Consider the following 14,461-nt stretch of genomic DNA (forward strand, 5'->3'; position numbering starts at 1 on the left):
TGACTTTATACTAAGTATAATATTTGCATGACATAATCCATATTGCATGAGTGTATGTCTTCCAACAGTCCAGTACACTGGTAATATTTATTTATTTATTTTTTAAAGGGCAGCATCCACTTTTTTGCAACATTTGTTATTTCAGAATGCATTCAATACTTTTATTATAAAGTACGGGGGTTTAGTTCAAAATGCGGCATGAATACACAATGAGGTGATGAAACATCACAAATCGTAAACCTTGTAACGTACACTGTGCATATTACACAACATGAACACAATTGATTTGACAATCTTTTTTGGACAGGAAAACTTGTATACTCTGTTGTGTGCGAGCAGTCATTTCTTACACGAGTAACGCTTGCCACCATTTGAGCATCTAAAAGATTATTCCCCCCTCATGTGTGAGCTCGAGAATCTTTCACAACAAACAATTCTCGCCTGTGGAAATGGTTCCAATAGAAATACCGGTAAATGTTAGTTCACAAAAGGAAAAGAGTTGTTAAAAAAAACAAAACGTTACCATTAACGTCAGCAACTGGAGAAAATATTTGACTTACAACTGGAAGTCACCTGCAAATACTAACCTTGTATTTTATTTACAGTATATATTAAAAGCAAATGACCAGCACGGTATGTCAGAATAATTGCATCTAAGTTATCGCAAAACTTTGTGTGGCTATGAGTTCCCAGCGAGAGGACAAAAGCTGTCTTTGATCCTACCAAGCAAAAGGCTTGTAAAACTCCACTGTGTAGGATGGAAAGCGACATGAAGGCGTCGGTTTCTTTGTTGTATTGTAATCCACAGGAAGATTTTGTCTTGAAGATCTACAAAGCGGAGAGGAAGCGGGACCTGAACCCCCTCCGGGCACCTTTTCTTTGAACTGTTTTACGACCTTTTCTTTGAACTGTTTTGTAACCACAAGCGATGGCTGTTTACGACCCCCCCTCCCTTAGAAACAGCTGTTGCCATGTAATCAGGGAAAGTCCAAATAAAAGAGGCGTACAATCTTTCGTCAGAGCGTGGGACGACACTGTGCAAGGGTACAGTGTCTACGCGTTTCTCCTCAACTGAGCTAAATGGAATTCTGTCTCTGTTTAATTCCTTGCTTCTTGTCTTGTTTAATAGATGTCATCAGTGTTTGACACGGTATGCCACAGCTCTCATTAACGTCCATCAAATATTTTACTTACGGATGCACAGATAAATCTAACTTTGACTTTCAGGGATTATTGTTTAGGTCAAGCACCATCCGGATGTCAATAAATTATGTGTCTCCATACTTTTGTACTTTTACTCCTCGCAAGAGTAGAAAAAAATGTGGTGGCTAGTTTGAAAAGTGTTTCTTCTTGAGGGTGTATGCATCCACTCCATCATATTTAGCTTTTTTGGTGCTATCTGGCTTGTATTTACACCGCTAAACCTTTAAAATACGCTCACATCTGCACTGTTAAGTAAATAAACAATAGAAATATTGAATGTTTGTTACCTGGGAGGGGGACAGGCTCCAGGTCACGTAGTTGCAACCTAGAAAATTCAGAAAATATTTTTTTCACCGCAAACTAAATGTTTTTTCTCTTATGTGTGTTCTTATTTGAACAGCCAATTATTTATTCACCATAAACTCTGCATTATGAGGAAATATTCTAAGCAATCTGAACAACAAAAGGTTTTTTTGTCCTGTATGTGTTCTAATAGGATAAGAAAATGGCTCCCTTGAGTAAAACTTTTAACAGATCAATGTTTTTTGTTCTGTGTGCACTCTCATGTGTTGAGTCAAATTACTTTTTTGTGTAAAGCTTTTACCACACGCTGAACAATTGAATGGTTTTTCTCCTGTGTGTGTTCTCATGTGTTCAATTAAATGGCTCTTTTTAGTGCATCTTTTTTCACACACTGTACAACATAATATTTTTTCTCCTGTGTGTGTGGTCACGTGTTGAGTCAAATGAGCCTTGAAAGAAAAGCTTGCGCCACAAACTGAACAAATGAATGGTTTTTCTCCTGTGTGTGTTCGAATGTGTTGAGTCAAACTGCCCTTTTGAGTAAAGCTTTTATGACAAACTAAACAGCTGAAGGGCTTTTCTCCTGTGTGAGTTCTCATGTGTTGAGTCAAATGGGGCTTTAGGGTAAAGTATTTACCGCAAACTGAACAATTGTATGTTTTTTCTCCTGAGTGTATTCTAATGTGTTGAGTCAAACTGGCCTTGAGAGTAAAGCTTTTACCGCACACTGAACAACTAAATGTTTTTTCCCCCGTGTGTGTTCTCATGTGTTCAGTCAAATGGCTTTTCCTACCGCATCTTGTGCCACAAACTGAACAGACAAACGGTTTTTCTCCTGTGTGAATTCTCATGTGTTCAGTCAAATGGCTCTTTATAGTACATCTTGTGCCACAAACTGAACAGATAAATGGTTTTTCTCCAGTGTGTGTTCTCATGTGTTGTGTCAATTTGCCTTTTTGAGTAAAGCTTTTATCACAAACTGAACAATTAAAAGGTTTTTCTCCCGTGTGTGTTCTCAAGTGTTTAGTCAAATTGCCCTTCAATGAGAAGCTTTTGGCGCATACCGAACAACTAAAGGGTTTTTCTCCTGTGTGCTTTCTCATGTGTTGAGTCAAATTACTCTTTCGATTAAAACTTTTAGCACAAACTGAGCAGCTCAAACGTTTTTTGCCTGTCTTCTTTTTAGAGTGTTTGTTGTCTGTGTCAGTCCTTATATCATCTTCACAGTCTGTATCGCTGCTCAAAGTTTCTTCCACCTCGTCTTCACTCTCACTATCTGATAGTGGAGCTAAGAGGTTGTTTTGTTGTGGTTTCTCTTCATCATCTTCAGTCTTCACAGAGACAACAGTCAGTGGCAACTTGGTGAGATCAATTTCCTGTGGTCCTAGAAGACACTCTCCCTCCTGAGTGATCCAGAGTTCCTCCTCTTCCTCTTTAATGTGGGGAGGCTGTGAAGCCTCTTGCTTCAAAATTAAGTTGCCCCCTGATTGAGAGGGAAGTTTTCCCGAATTACCAATCAGCTGCTGGACGTCTGCAGAACACAAAACAACACAAACACACATGAGTTGTTTCTCCTTGAACTCGCTACCCACTTTCTTCTATGTACTGTATGTGTGTGTAGGGTTTTCAAGGACATTCATTTAGTGCCTTGCCAGAACGTCGGACCAATATTTACAAAACCAGCAAAGTTTTACTGTAATATATATAGTTTTTTTTTTTTTTTTTACACCATTTTACGGTAAATGGAAAAATAGTACCACGGTTTTGTTTTTTGTTTATTACGGAAAAAGCAGAATTTTTGTGTTAAATTGACATTGGTTTTTACAACATTATATTGTTCATGGAAAAACAGTACAAGTTCCTTTTTTATTCTGGAAAAGTAGCTGCCAGTTTTTCTACCGTAAAAACAAATGTATGGTTTTTCCATTTACAGTATTACACTGTTTAAAAACAAGATTTTACAGTCAAGTTATGGCAGCTCAGTCAACAGAATTTTAACGCAAATTTGTTTTTGTTTTTTTTCAATTTACAGTAATATGCTGTAAAGAACACCATAAAATGTATTGTCATTTGTATTAATTTGATGGGTAGTTTGCTGTAAAATCATACGTCAAGCAGATATTTCAATATTTATTTTTATTTAGACAAATGTTTTGGAAAGTATGTAATATTTGTTACACAAGTGGATACTATTAAAGTTTAAAAGGTATGCAATTTCAAGCAGTACATATATGGTGGAGGACAGAGTTAAACAACTTGCACTGAGCCTAGTCTATAAAATCCGCTACACCTCCCTGATACCGAAGTACATGTCAAACTACTTCCTTAACGTAAATGACCGCCATAACCACAACACCAGGGGGTGCTCCACTAACCACGTTAAACCCAGATTCCGAACTAACAAAGGTCTTAACTCATTCTCTTTCTATGCCACATCAATGTGGAATGCGCTCCCAACAGGTATAAAAGAAAGGGCATCTCTATCCTCCTTCAAAACCGCTATAAAAGTTCACCTCCAGGCAGCTACAACCCTAAACTAACACCTTCCCCGGATTGCTAATAATCAAATGTAAACAATGAAATGCAGATTCTTTTTCTTATGCCTTCTGATCTCTCTCTCTCTCTCTATGTCCACTACTTGATGTCCATACCCCCCCCCCCCCTCCACACTCCTGATTGTAAATAATGTAAATAATTCAATGTGATTTTCTTGTGTGATGACTGTATTATGATGATAGTATATATGATAGTATATATCTGTATCATGAATCAATTTAAGTGGACCCCGACTTAAACAAGTTGAAAAACTTATTCGGGTGTTACCATTTAGTGGTCAATTGTACGGAATATGTACTTCACTGTGCAACCTACTAATAAAAGTCTCAATCAATCAATCAATCAATCAATGTTTTTCTGTCAAAATGAAAAAAATCAATTTCATTTGGTGAGAAAATATGAAGTACTTTATTGACACATATAATTTCCAGGTGTTTACGGGCCAGATACAATGATGTTGCGGTCCAGATCTGGCCCCCGGGCCTTGAGTTTGACACCCGTGACTTAGATGAAAAGAGACCACAGATTTCTAACAAAGACATTCCGGCACTTACAGTCGGAGATCCTGAAGTTACAAAGGTCATTAGAGCAGTAAAAGGAGTTCAGAAGCACAAGTCGAACTCGCACTCAACTGTAAGAGAACTACAAGCTTGTGATAATCAAAGATCTAAAAAGGACAGACACAAGAAAGAAAAAGGAGACTAAGCAAAGGTTACCAGCTACCAAATAGCAACAAGCTGTACTCAATTGATTCTTTCCTAAACAAGGACAACGCTCTTAAGGTGGAGAAAGACTACACAGTTGAGCCTGTCCTCATCCAGTCAAACACCCAACAGTTCTTCCACAAAAACAGACAATGGCACGCTCCTAGGAGAAACCTTCAAACGGGTGACAGTCGAAACACGGCCGAGATTTGTGTGGAGACACGGTCGAGTTTTAGAGACTATTCAGTAAGGATGGACTTGTAAGACGGGCCAAGATGGAGGCAGAAATCTTAACCAAAAGGATTTTTGATTGATTGATTGAGAAGTTTATTGACATCTTAAATAATTAAATCCATATAATGCTTTAAAAAGGCAAATGGATGGCACAAAAAGCCAAAAGGCTTGTTTCCATTGTGGTCCATTACATATTCATCACATTTGATACATTCAATAATAAAAGTTATATAACTTGTAACATGTATATAAAAAAATTACGTAAAAAAAAATGGAAAAATTATGTACATATACACAGTATACATGTCAGGGGATTTGAATAACAATATATACAAAGAAATGGGCGCGGGGGCTGGGGGGTATATACACTATGTACATGACACTATGGATGAACGCATAAAGAAAATATCTGCAGTGGAACATCCAGTTCAACACTTAGTTCTGCTATTAGAGGCTGCTAAAATCAAAGCAAATGGTTTCTTCTTGCAAGCAACGTCTTTTTCATGGACGCCCCTGCTTATTTCAGCACGACAATGCCAACTCATATTCTGCACGTGTTACAACAGCGTGGCTTCGAAGGAAAAGAGTGTGGGTACTAGACTGGCCTGCCTGTAGTCCAGACCTGTCTCCCATTGAAAATGTGTGGCGCATTATGAAGCCTAAAATAGCACAAGGGAGACCCCCGGACTGTTGAACAACTTAAGCTGTACATCAAGCAAGAATGGGAAAGAATTCCACCTGAGAAGCTTCAAAAATGTGTCTCCTCAGTTCCCAAACGTTTACTGAGTGTTGTTAAAAGGAAAGGCCATGTAACACAGTGGTAAAAATGCCCCTGTGACAACTTTTTTGCAATGTGTTGCTGCCATTAAATTCTAAGTTAATGATTATTTGCAAAAAAATGAAGTTTCTCAGTGTGAACATTAAATATATTGTCTTTGCAGTCTATTCAATTGAATAGAAGTTGAAAAGGATTTGCAAATCATTGTATTCTCTTTTTATTTACCATTTACACAACGTGACAACTTCACTTGTTTTGTATGACCCTTTTTTTGAAGGTTGTACAAGTGTACAGTACAAGGTAAATGCCACCGTAAGGCCAGCATCACAGCAAAGACAAGTAAGGAAAAATGAAAGGTAAAACAGAAACAGAAAGTTAAAAGAACGAAATTTGAAGGTAAGATAAACGGTTTCAGTTCAGGTGTGTAAACGTACACGTGTGAAAGCTAAAATGTGTGTCCTAATGCAGTCATTTTTCAACTGTGGCACGTGTACAACTAGTGGTACGCGGGCTCCATCGAGCGGTACGCCAAATAATACCTTAATCAAATATTCCAAACACAGTGATACTGTTCAAACTGTGTGTAATGTTACAGTTGCCAAACATATCAATCAATCAATCAATGTTTATTTGCTAAATAAAGCATCTGCCTTGTTATTAATGAATATTTAGGCCTACTACGCTACTGCATTTTAATGTTGGTACTTGGAGGGCCAAGTGTTTTCTGAGGTGGTACTTGGTAAAAAAAAATTAAGTTTCAGAACCACTGTATTAACTTACCATTTCTTCTGCATGCCTGATGTTTAGGGTCACGTTGGTCAATGAAAGACCATTTGACCATCAGACTTTCATTTCAACTACAATCACGGTTTTACAATCATTTAAATTTAGAACGGTAATATTAACCATCAGAAGTTTTACTGTGATTGATTATTAATCGATTAGCAATCGATTAAAAATATATTTCAGTTGGTAACAACGGAGAGAGAAATAATTTAAATGATTTAAATTTACTTTGGTAACTTTTTTTGACTTTATGAGCTGTGACACTTGTGGAGAACTTCCCAATCAAAAGTTGACAGTAATCATATAATTCTTGTTCTTTATTACCTCCAATCCTCTGCTCACTACATCATCACAAAGTATTTTGAGAAAGTGGTGTTGGCTTACATTCAAGGTAACCGACCAGACATCCAAGACACCCTACAGCGGGTGTGTCAAACGTAAGGCTGCAGCTAACGATTATTTCTCTATCGATTAATCGGTTAATCTATAGATGATTTTTTTTTCGATTAATCTATAGATTATTTTTCTATTTAAAATGAAAATGAAAAAATAAATGTAGGCCAGTTTTTTCAAAAGGCATGGCTTTTATTTACAAAAAAAAAGAAGTATGGCCACTCAGTCAACATTGACAACAACATGACAAAATATTCTGTAACAATGTAAACATTTAAAACTTTTAACATTTAACAAAATTAAAAGTATCTTATTTGCTTTTTAATGTGCAAATATAAAAGTCAACATCCAGTGCAAATCTTAATATTTTGCAATAGTATAAGCATTTCAAAAGTAAAAGTATAGCTTATTTTGCTTTAAAATGTGCAAAAATAAAGATAAACATCCAATACAAAAAAGTGCAAAACGAAATATTCTGTAACAACGGTGTAAACATTTCAACAAAAGTGAAAGTATTGCTTATTTGCTAAAATGTGCAAAAATAAAGATAAACATCCAATACAAAAAAGTGCCAATCTAAATATTCTGGAGCACTGTAAACATTAAGTATTGCTTTTAAAATGTGCAAAATTAACATCCAGTCCAACACAGTACACAATAACCAATTCTACTCATTCCAGTGAGTGTCTAACAGTTGTAATGAAGAAAGGTTAGCATGTCTACATGCTCTGGGGTGAGGCTGGTTCTTTTCTTGTTTACAATATTCCCAGCAGCTGAAAATAGGCACTCAGTGACTGGAACTGAGAGGTAATTAGCCTTCACCTCAAGCCAGGACTGCGAGTGAGCTGAGCTGCAGTTTAAGTTTCTAGAAGGTCAACGGGCTCATAGTGATGTTACTAGTAGTTGACTGGGAGGTGTTTATTATCATTTGGGGAGAGTCCGCAGCCTGATGCTTACCTGCTAAACACCTATCTGCTCCACGCTGAAGCGCTGACTACATGCGCTCTGAATACGCACTGCTGATTGGCTGCTAACGCTCTGAATACGCACTGCTGATTGACTGTTAACGCTTTGTGTGTAACCAATCAGATGGTTGTGTGGGTGGGACAATGCTGCGTGCTGAGACAGAGGCAGAAGGAGCAAAGCAGCTTGTTAAGACTTTAGCTTAGAAACTCGTTCGGTACACCCCCCGTACCGAACCGAAAGCCCCGTACCGAAACGGTTCAATACAAAACACGTACCGTTACACCCCTAGCAGATACAAATGACACATTCATGTTTTTGTGTAATGATGACAACGTATACTCGCGCGGACGATTGACTAGTTGATGGGTTTTCTTTTCAAATGTTCGTTCATAGCCGTCGTGCTGCTATGATAGGCCATTTCCGCTCGACACAGTGTGCATACAACAACATTATTAGGCCGTGTATTGAAATACTCCCACACTTTTGACGACTTTTGGCGTGCTTTTTCCCCCTCGCCCGCCCCCTCGCATCGTCTGCTTTGCGCTCTGCCATGACGGTAGTGTGACGTAAATATGCGACGCGTCGACGCACAAAAACAGCGTTGACGTATTTACGTAACCGATGATGTCGACTACGTCGACGCGTCGTTTCAGCCTTAGTCAAACGTACAGCCCACAAACAGATTTTATCCGGCCTGCAGGTTGAGTTTGATAAGTGTAAAAATGAGCTGAAATTTTTTGAAGGAAAGAAACTGCTCTTCTAAATGTATGCTGAAATAATTTTTATATTATTCTAACTGTATGTGTGGTTAATGAAATGAGTCCAAATTTACAAGTTTTGTTGTAGATGATGCTACATGTGTACAGAATAAACTATATGATGTTAGTACATCAGCTGGAGAAAATGGGTAAATTACATGAATAACATCCTGTAATTTGATTTTGATATTATTTATTCCATATTCTGATGGATTAAAAATGAACACCAATTGAAGCATTTTAAAACTCTGCCAGACTCACTTCCACATTTTCGGCTGATGAATATTATCACAACGACAAATTACTATTATTATACAATTATTATACAATATTATTATACAATATTATTATACAAATTACTATATATACTAATTACTATTACACTTACTATTACCGTAAGTGTAAAAAAACAACAACAAAAAAACCCTATGATTCTTATGTTTTCAGATTGTGCTTGTTCAATTTTTGAACAAAGAAAACAATCTGAAGGCGTCTTTATTTTTAAGTTATCATGCCATGATTTTACCAGTCCGGCCCACTTGGGAATAGATTTTCCTCCATGTGGCTAAAATGAGTTTGACACCCCTGCCCTACAGTATGCCTAGCGGCCCAACAGGTAATAATAATAATAGTGAATTTGTAACGCACTTTACATTTGATAAAATCTCAAAGTGCTACAAAGTATATATATATTTTAAAAAAAAAGAAAGTTAGAATATATAATAGAAAATTCAAATAGAAATGAAAAACATGAAAAACACTAGATAAAACAGAAACATAGATAAAAATATAAATAAAAACATGAAAGCACTGGATAAAACAGATAGGCAAGCAGTACATTTTTAAACAAGAAGGCAGAGAAATGAGATAAAAGCTATGCTAAAAAAGGTGGGTTTTTAGTCCCTTCCTAAAAACGGTCGACCGACTGTGGTGTTCTAAGATGGTCGGGGAGAGCGTTCCAGAGTTCAGGTGCGGTCGAGCAGAAAGCCCGGTGGCCCATTGATTGTAAGTTTGTCCTGATGGGTTTGAGGAGGCTGGTGGTTGAGGAGCGGAGGTTGTGGGTTGGAGGTTGAGGGGAAACTAGGTCCTTGAGGTAGGAGGGGGCGTTGCCATAGATGCATTGGTGTGTCAGCAGGTTAATCTTGAATTGGGTCCGGGATGCAATAGGGAGCCAGTGGAGTGATTTGAGGATGGGTGTGATATGATCACACCCAGATGCCATCGCTGCTGTTCTCCACGACTCCCTCGTCGGCCTGGAAAGAGCTCCACCTTCCTTCCCAACATAGTCACCCACAAACTATTAACACCTGGTGTGCACCCCACACTCTGCGACCGGCTCCTGGACTTCCTGGCCGGCTCCGAAGCCTCAGTCCATTGGGATCGGTGACAGAACTCCAGCCTGGTACCCCACTAGGATGCGTCCACAGCCCTGTCCTCGACATCCTGTTCACGCTTACCACAAATACAACAACGACCTTTGCGAAAGGCACAGCAGTGATAGAACTGGCGGGGACAAAACGGCCTACAGGGGGGAGGGAGGTGGTGTGATGACAACAACCTGACCCTCATCACAGACGAGAGGAGATGATAGTGGACATGAGAAAGGAGAGAAGACCTCATGGACCACGACACATCTTGAAGTGGAGAGGGAGGACCTCCCGTGGACATTCAACACCTCACAATTGGTCAAGAAGGCCCGACAACAACTTTACTTTCTCTGGATGGTCAAGGATGTTCGGGATGGCCCCCCCCCAAAAAAAAAATCAGATGCAATTTTTACAGCTGCATTGTAGAGAGCATCCTGACCAGCTGTGTCACCGTCTGGTATGCCAGCTGACTGCAAACGTGGTGTGGTGAAAACTGCTGAAAGAAATCTCCAACTGCCCTCTCGACAGAGCATCGAGCTGCACAGAGCTGCCTCCTTCCTCAAGGACACCGCCCTACAGAAGTAAGATGAAAAGCAAACCTCCAGACTAAAACTCTCCTTCTTCCTCTCTGCCTTCAGACTCCTCCTTAGGTGTTCTAATCACGGACATGTTCTCTCACTACACCAGCATAATATACTTCAGCCATACTGCATTTCTGCATGTGTTGTGTTGCACATTCATCTCTGTACTCTTTTAGACAATAAACACATTGTAACCTTCTCTGCACATTTTATTTGTTCATACTATTTGTATTTCCTAATTTCACACACACATATATACCGAATACTTTTCTTTTATTTTTACTGTACTCGGCACTAGTGTGGACAACAAAGAAAGGATTTCATTGTACATGTGAAACATGTTTCTGTTGTGTAGATCAGTGTTTTTCAACCACTGTGCCGTGGCACACTAGTGTGCCGTGGGATACAGTCTGGTGTGCCGTGGGAGATTATCTAAATTCAACTATTTGGGTTAAAAAATATTTTTTGCAAAGCAGTAATTATAGTCTGCAAATGATGTGTTGTTGTTGAGTGTCGGTGCTGTCTAGAGCTCGGCAGAGTAACCGTGTAATACTCTTCCATATCAGTAGGTGGCAGCCGGTAGCTAATTGCTTTGTAGATGTGGGAAACAGCGGGAGGCAGGGTGCCGGTAAAAAGGTGTCTAATGCTTAAACCAAAAATAAACAAAAAGGTGAGTGCCCCTAAGAAAAGGCATTGAAGCTATCCAGAACGAAACTGAAACTGAACTGGCTACAAAGTAAACAAAAACAGAATGCTGGACGACGGCAAAGACTTACTGCGGAGCAAAGACGGCGTCCACAATGTACATCCGAACATGACATGACAATCAACAATGTCCCCACAAGGAAGGATGAAAACAACTGAAATATTCTTGACTGCTAAAACAAAGTAGATGCGGGAAATATCGCTCAAAGGAAGACATGAAACTGCTACAGGAAAATACCAAAAAAAAAGAGGAAAAGTCACCAAAATAGGAGCGCAAGACAAGAACTAAAACACTACACACAGGAGAACAGAAAAAAACTCCTACGGTGTGATGTGACAGGTGGTGACAGTACACCTTCTTTGAGACAAGAGCTACATTGACGCATCCTTGGTTATGCTTTAAAGTCATATCCAACAATTGCGACAACGACTTTTTACTGTCAACTGAGTTTCGTTTTTTACTGATTTCTGCTGGTGGTGTGCCTCCGCATTTTTTCAACGCAGAAAATGTGCCTTGGCTCAAAAAAGGTTGAAAAACACTGCTGTAGATGACAATAAACTATTTGCACGTTGATGTAGACATGTGGTCCAGTCTTCTCTTCACATCTCTTACTCTTCCACAACATCTCTTCTTTCACATCATTATTTTCTTTACACAAGCGCTTGTTTTGCTCTTCCACTTTCTTCATTTGACTTTTGCATTCTTTCATCTCCTCTGATGTGAACTCCACTGCCTTCTTCAAGCTAACAATCATGGCGGCTCTTTCTTTACGTTCTTCAACAAGGTCGGCTCATTTCGACTTTAAGGGCTTGGAATTCAAATATCTTTCAAATGACAAAACTTCAAGTCACTCACCTTCATCTTTCGTCTTTCTCTCCGTTGGTGATTTGCTGGAAGTTGGTGGCGCTGATTCTCTTTCATGTTCTCTTTTAGCGGACGTCGCCATCTTAGCATAGCAGTAGTCGTCCATCTTCTATCACGTCTTCAATCTTCACTTCAGATATCGCTCCATCGCTCTAAACTCAACTTCAGCTTTGTAGGCTTTGGAAAATACATACATTTTAGTTAATTATTGCTGTACAGGTATTTGCTCTGACTCTGTAAAGCTGATATATCGTAAGCTTGAAACTTCTACGATCAGGCCCAGCCGCTCAGTCCGCCATCTTGGTCCCTTCTTCTTCTTTGTGCTTTCTGAGGGGTTGCAGCCATGTCTTAAAGATGCATACTGTTGCCCCCTGCTGCATATATGTATATATACACACACACACATTTGTATTTTATATATATATATATATATAAATATATATATATATATATATATATATATATATATATATATATATATATATATATATATATATATATATATATATATATATATATATATATATACATACATACATACGTATGTATATATATAAATACATACATACATATGTATATATATATATATATGTACATTTATATATATACTATATTTATTATATATGTATATATACGCACGCATATATATACATATATATATATATATATATATATATATATATATATATATATATATATATATATATATATATATATATATATATATATATATATATATATATATATATATATACATACGTATGTATATATATAAATACATACATACATATGTATATATATATATATATATATATATATACATTTATATATATACTATAGTTATTATATATGTATATATACGCACGCATATATATATACATATATAATAGATATATGTTCATATATATAAACATATATGTATATGTTTTGATATACATACATACATTATATATACATACATAATATATATGTTTATATATGTATATATACATATGTGTTTATACATACATACATATATTATATACATATATATATAAACTTATATGTATATGATTTTATATATATACATACATTATATATACATACATAATATATATGTATACATATGTGTTTGTATATACATACATGTATTATATACATATATATATATACTGTATATACATACATAATATATACGTTTATATATATACATAATATGTGTTTATATATACATACATGTATTATATACATATATATATATACTGTATATACATACATAATATATACGTTTATATATATACATAATATGTGTTTATATATACATACATACATTATATATATATATATATATATATATATATATATATATATATATATATATATATATATATATATATATATATATATACATATATATATATATATATATTCATTTAAATGTATACATTTTTAGCCCAAAAAAGACATTCCATTTACATATAACTTTTAATGTAAATGTTTCATATTAGAACATATTACATTATTGTTTACTTAATATAGCATGCATTCTAATATGATCTCAAATAAATTGCTCATGTTGCTGTTGAATGTTTTTAAACGACAGATTCTGATACTTTTGGAAAGGAGTCGGCGTGTAAAGGGAACACTTCCACACACAACAACCTCTTGAATCCGAGGTTCGACTATCCAGTGGATCGTCCTCTTCAGTACACCCGAAGAGACCTTAAAAGGAAGGCTGAGGAGTGTGATCCCACGATGATTGGAACACAACCTGTGGTCCTCCTTCTTAAAAATGAGAACCACCTTTCCAATGCCCACCAAGACATCCCCACAGCATACAAAGTCTTTGGGAATTTCGAGGCGGATCTCAGACACCCCCCGGCCCATTTCAGCAAGGAGATTTTAAACTACCTCGGCAGCCTCAGCCCAAGCGATAGGAGAGACCACCACTAAGTCCTCAGTCACTGCTGACTCACAAGAAGACGAGTGGGTGCGATTGAGGAGGTCTTCAAAGTATTCTTTCCAACGATCCACAACACCCGGTTGTGACAATTCACTGTTTCCCCTTCCCGAGGCGGCCAATGGTGATCCAGAAGCTTTTCAAAGCTCTCCAAGGCTTCCCAGAACTCCTCCCATGTCCGAGTTTTTGACGCCCCTGTGCGTCGTCTCTGACTGCTCTAGTCCGACTACGTCTTGCTGGTTCTCAACCTCACAATAGCTCAAGCTCCAGAAACATAGCAAATATAAAATACAAAGAGGAGTCAGCATTACGTCATTGCTATG

General features: G+C 37.3%; 1 protein-coding gene across 1 annotated transcript; it reads right to left on the minus strand.

Annotated features, from left to right (window-relative positions):
- Window positions 1-86: 86 nt before the first annotated feature.
- Window positions 87-12,507, minus strand: LOC133632503 (zinc finger protein OZF-like). Its single transcript, XM_062024961.1, has 2 exons — window positions 12,191-12,507; window positions 87-3,037 (listed from the first exon to the last, which is right to left on the minus strand). The coding sequence occupies exons 1-2, from the start codon at window positions 12,303-12,305 to the stop codon at window positions 1,731-1,733; spliced, it is 1,422 nt and encodes a 473-aa protein (XP_061880945.1). The 5' UTR covers window positions 12,306-12,507; the 3' UTR covers window positions 87-1,730.
- Between the last annotated feature and the right edge of the window lie 1,954 nt (window positions 12,508-14,461).

The sequence above is a fragment of the Entelurus aequoreus genome, linkage group LG17 (genome assembly GCF_033978785.1).
Source record: "Entelurus aequoreus isolate RoL-2023_Sb linkage group LG17, RoL_Eaeq_v1.1, whole genome shotgun sequence".
Lineage (NCBI taxonomy): Eukaryota > Metazoa > Chordata > Actinopteri > Syngnathiformes > Syngnathidae > Entelurus > Entelurus aequoreus.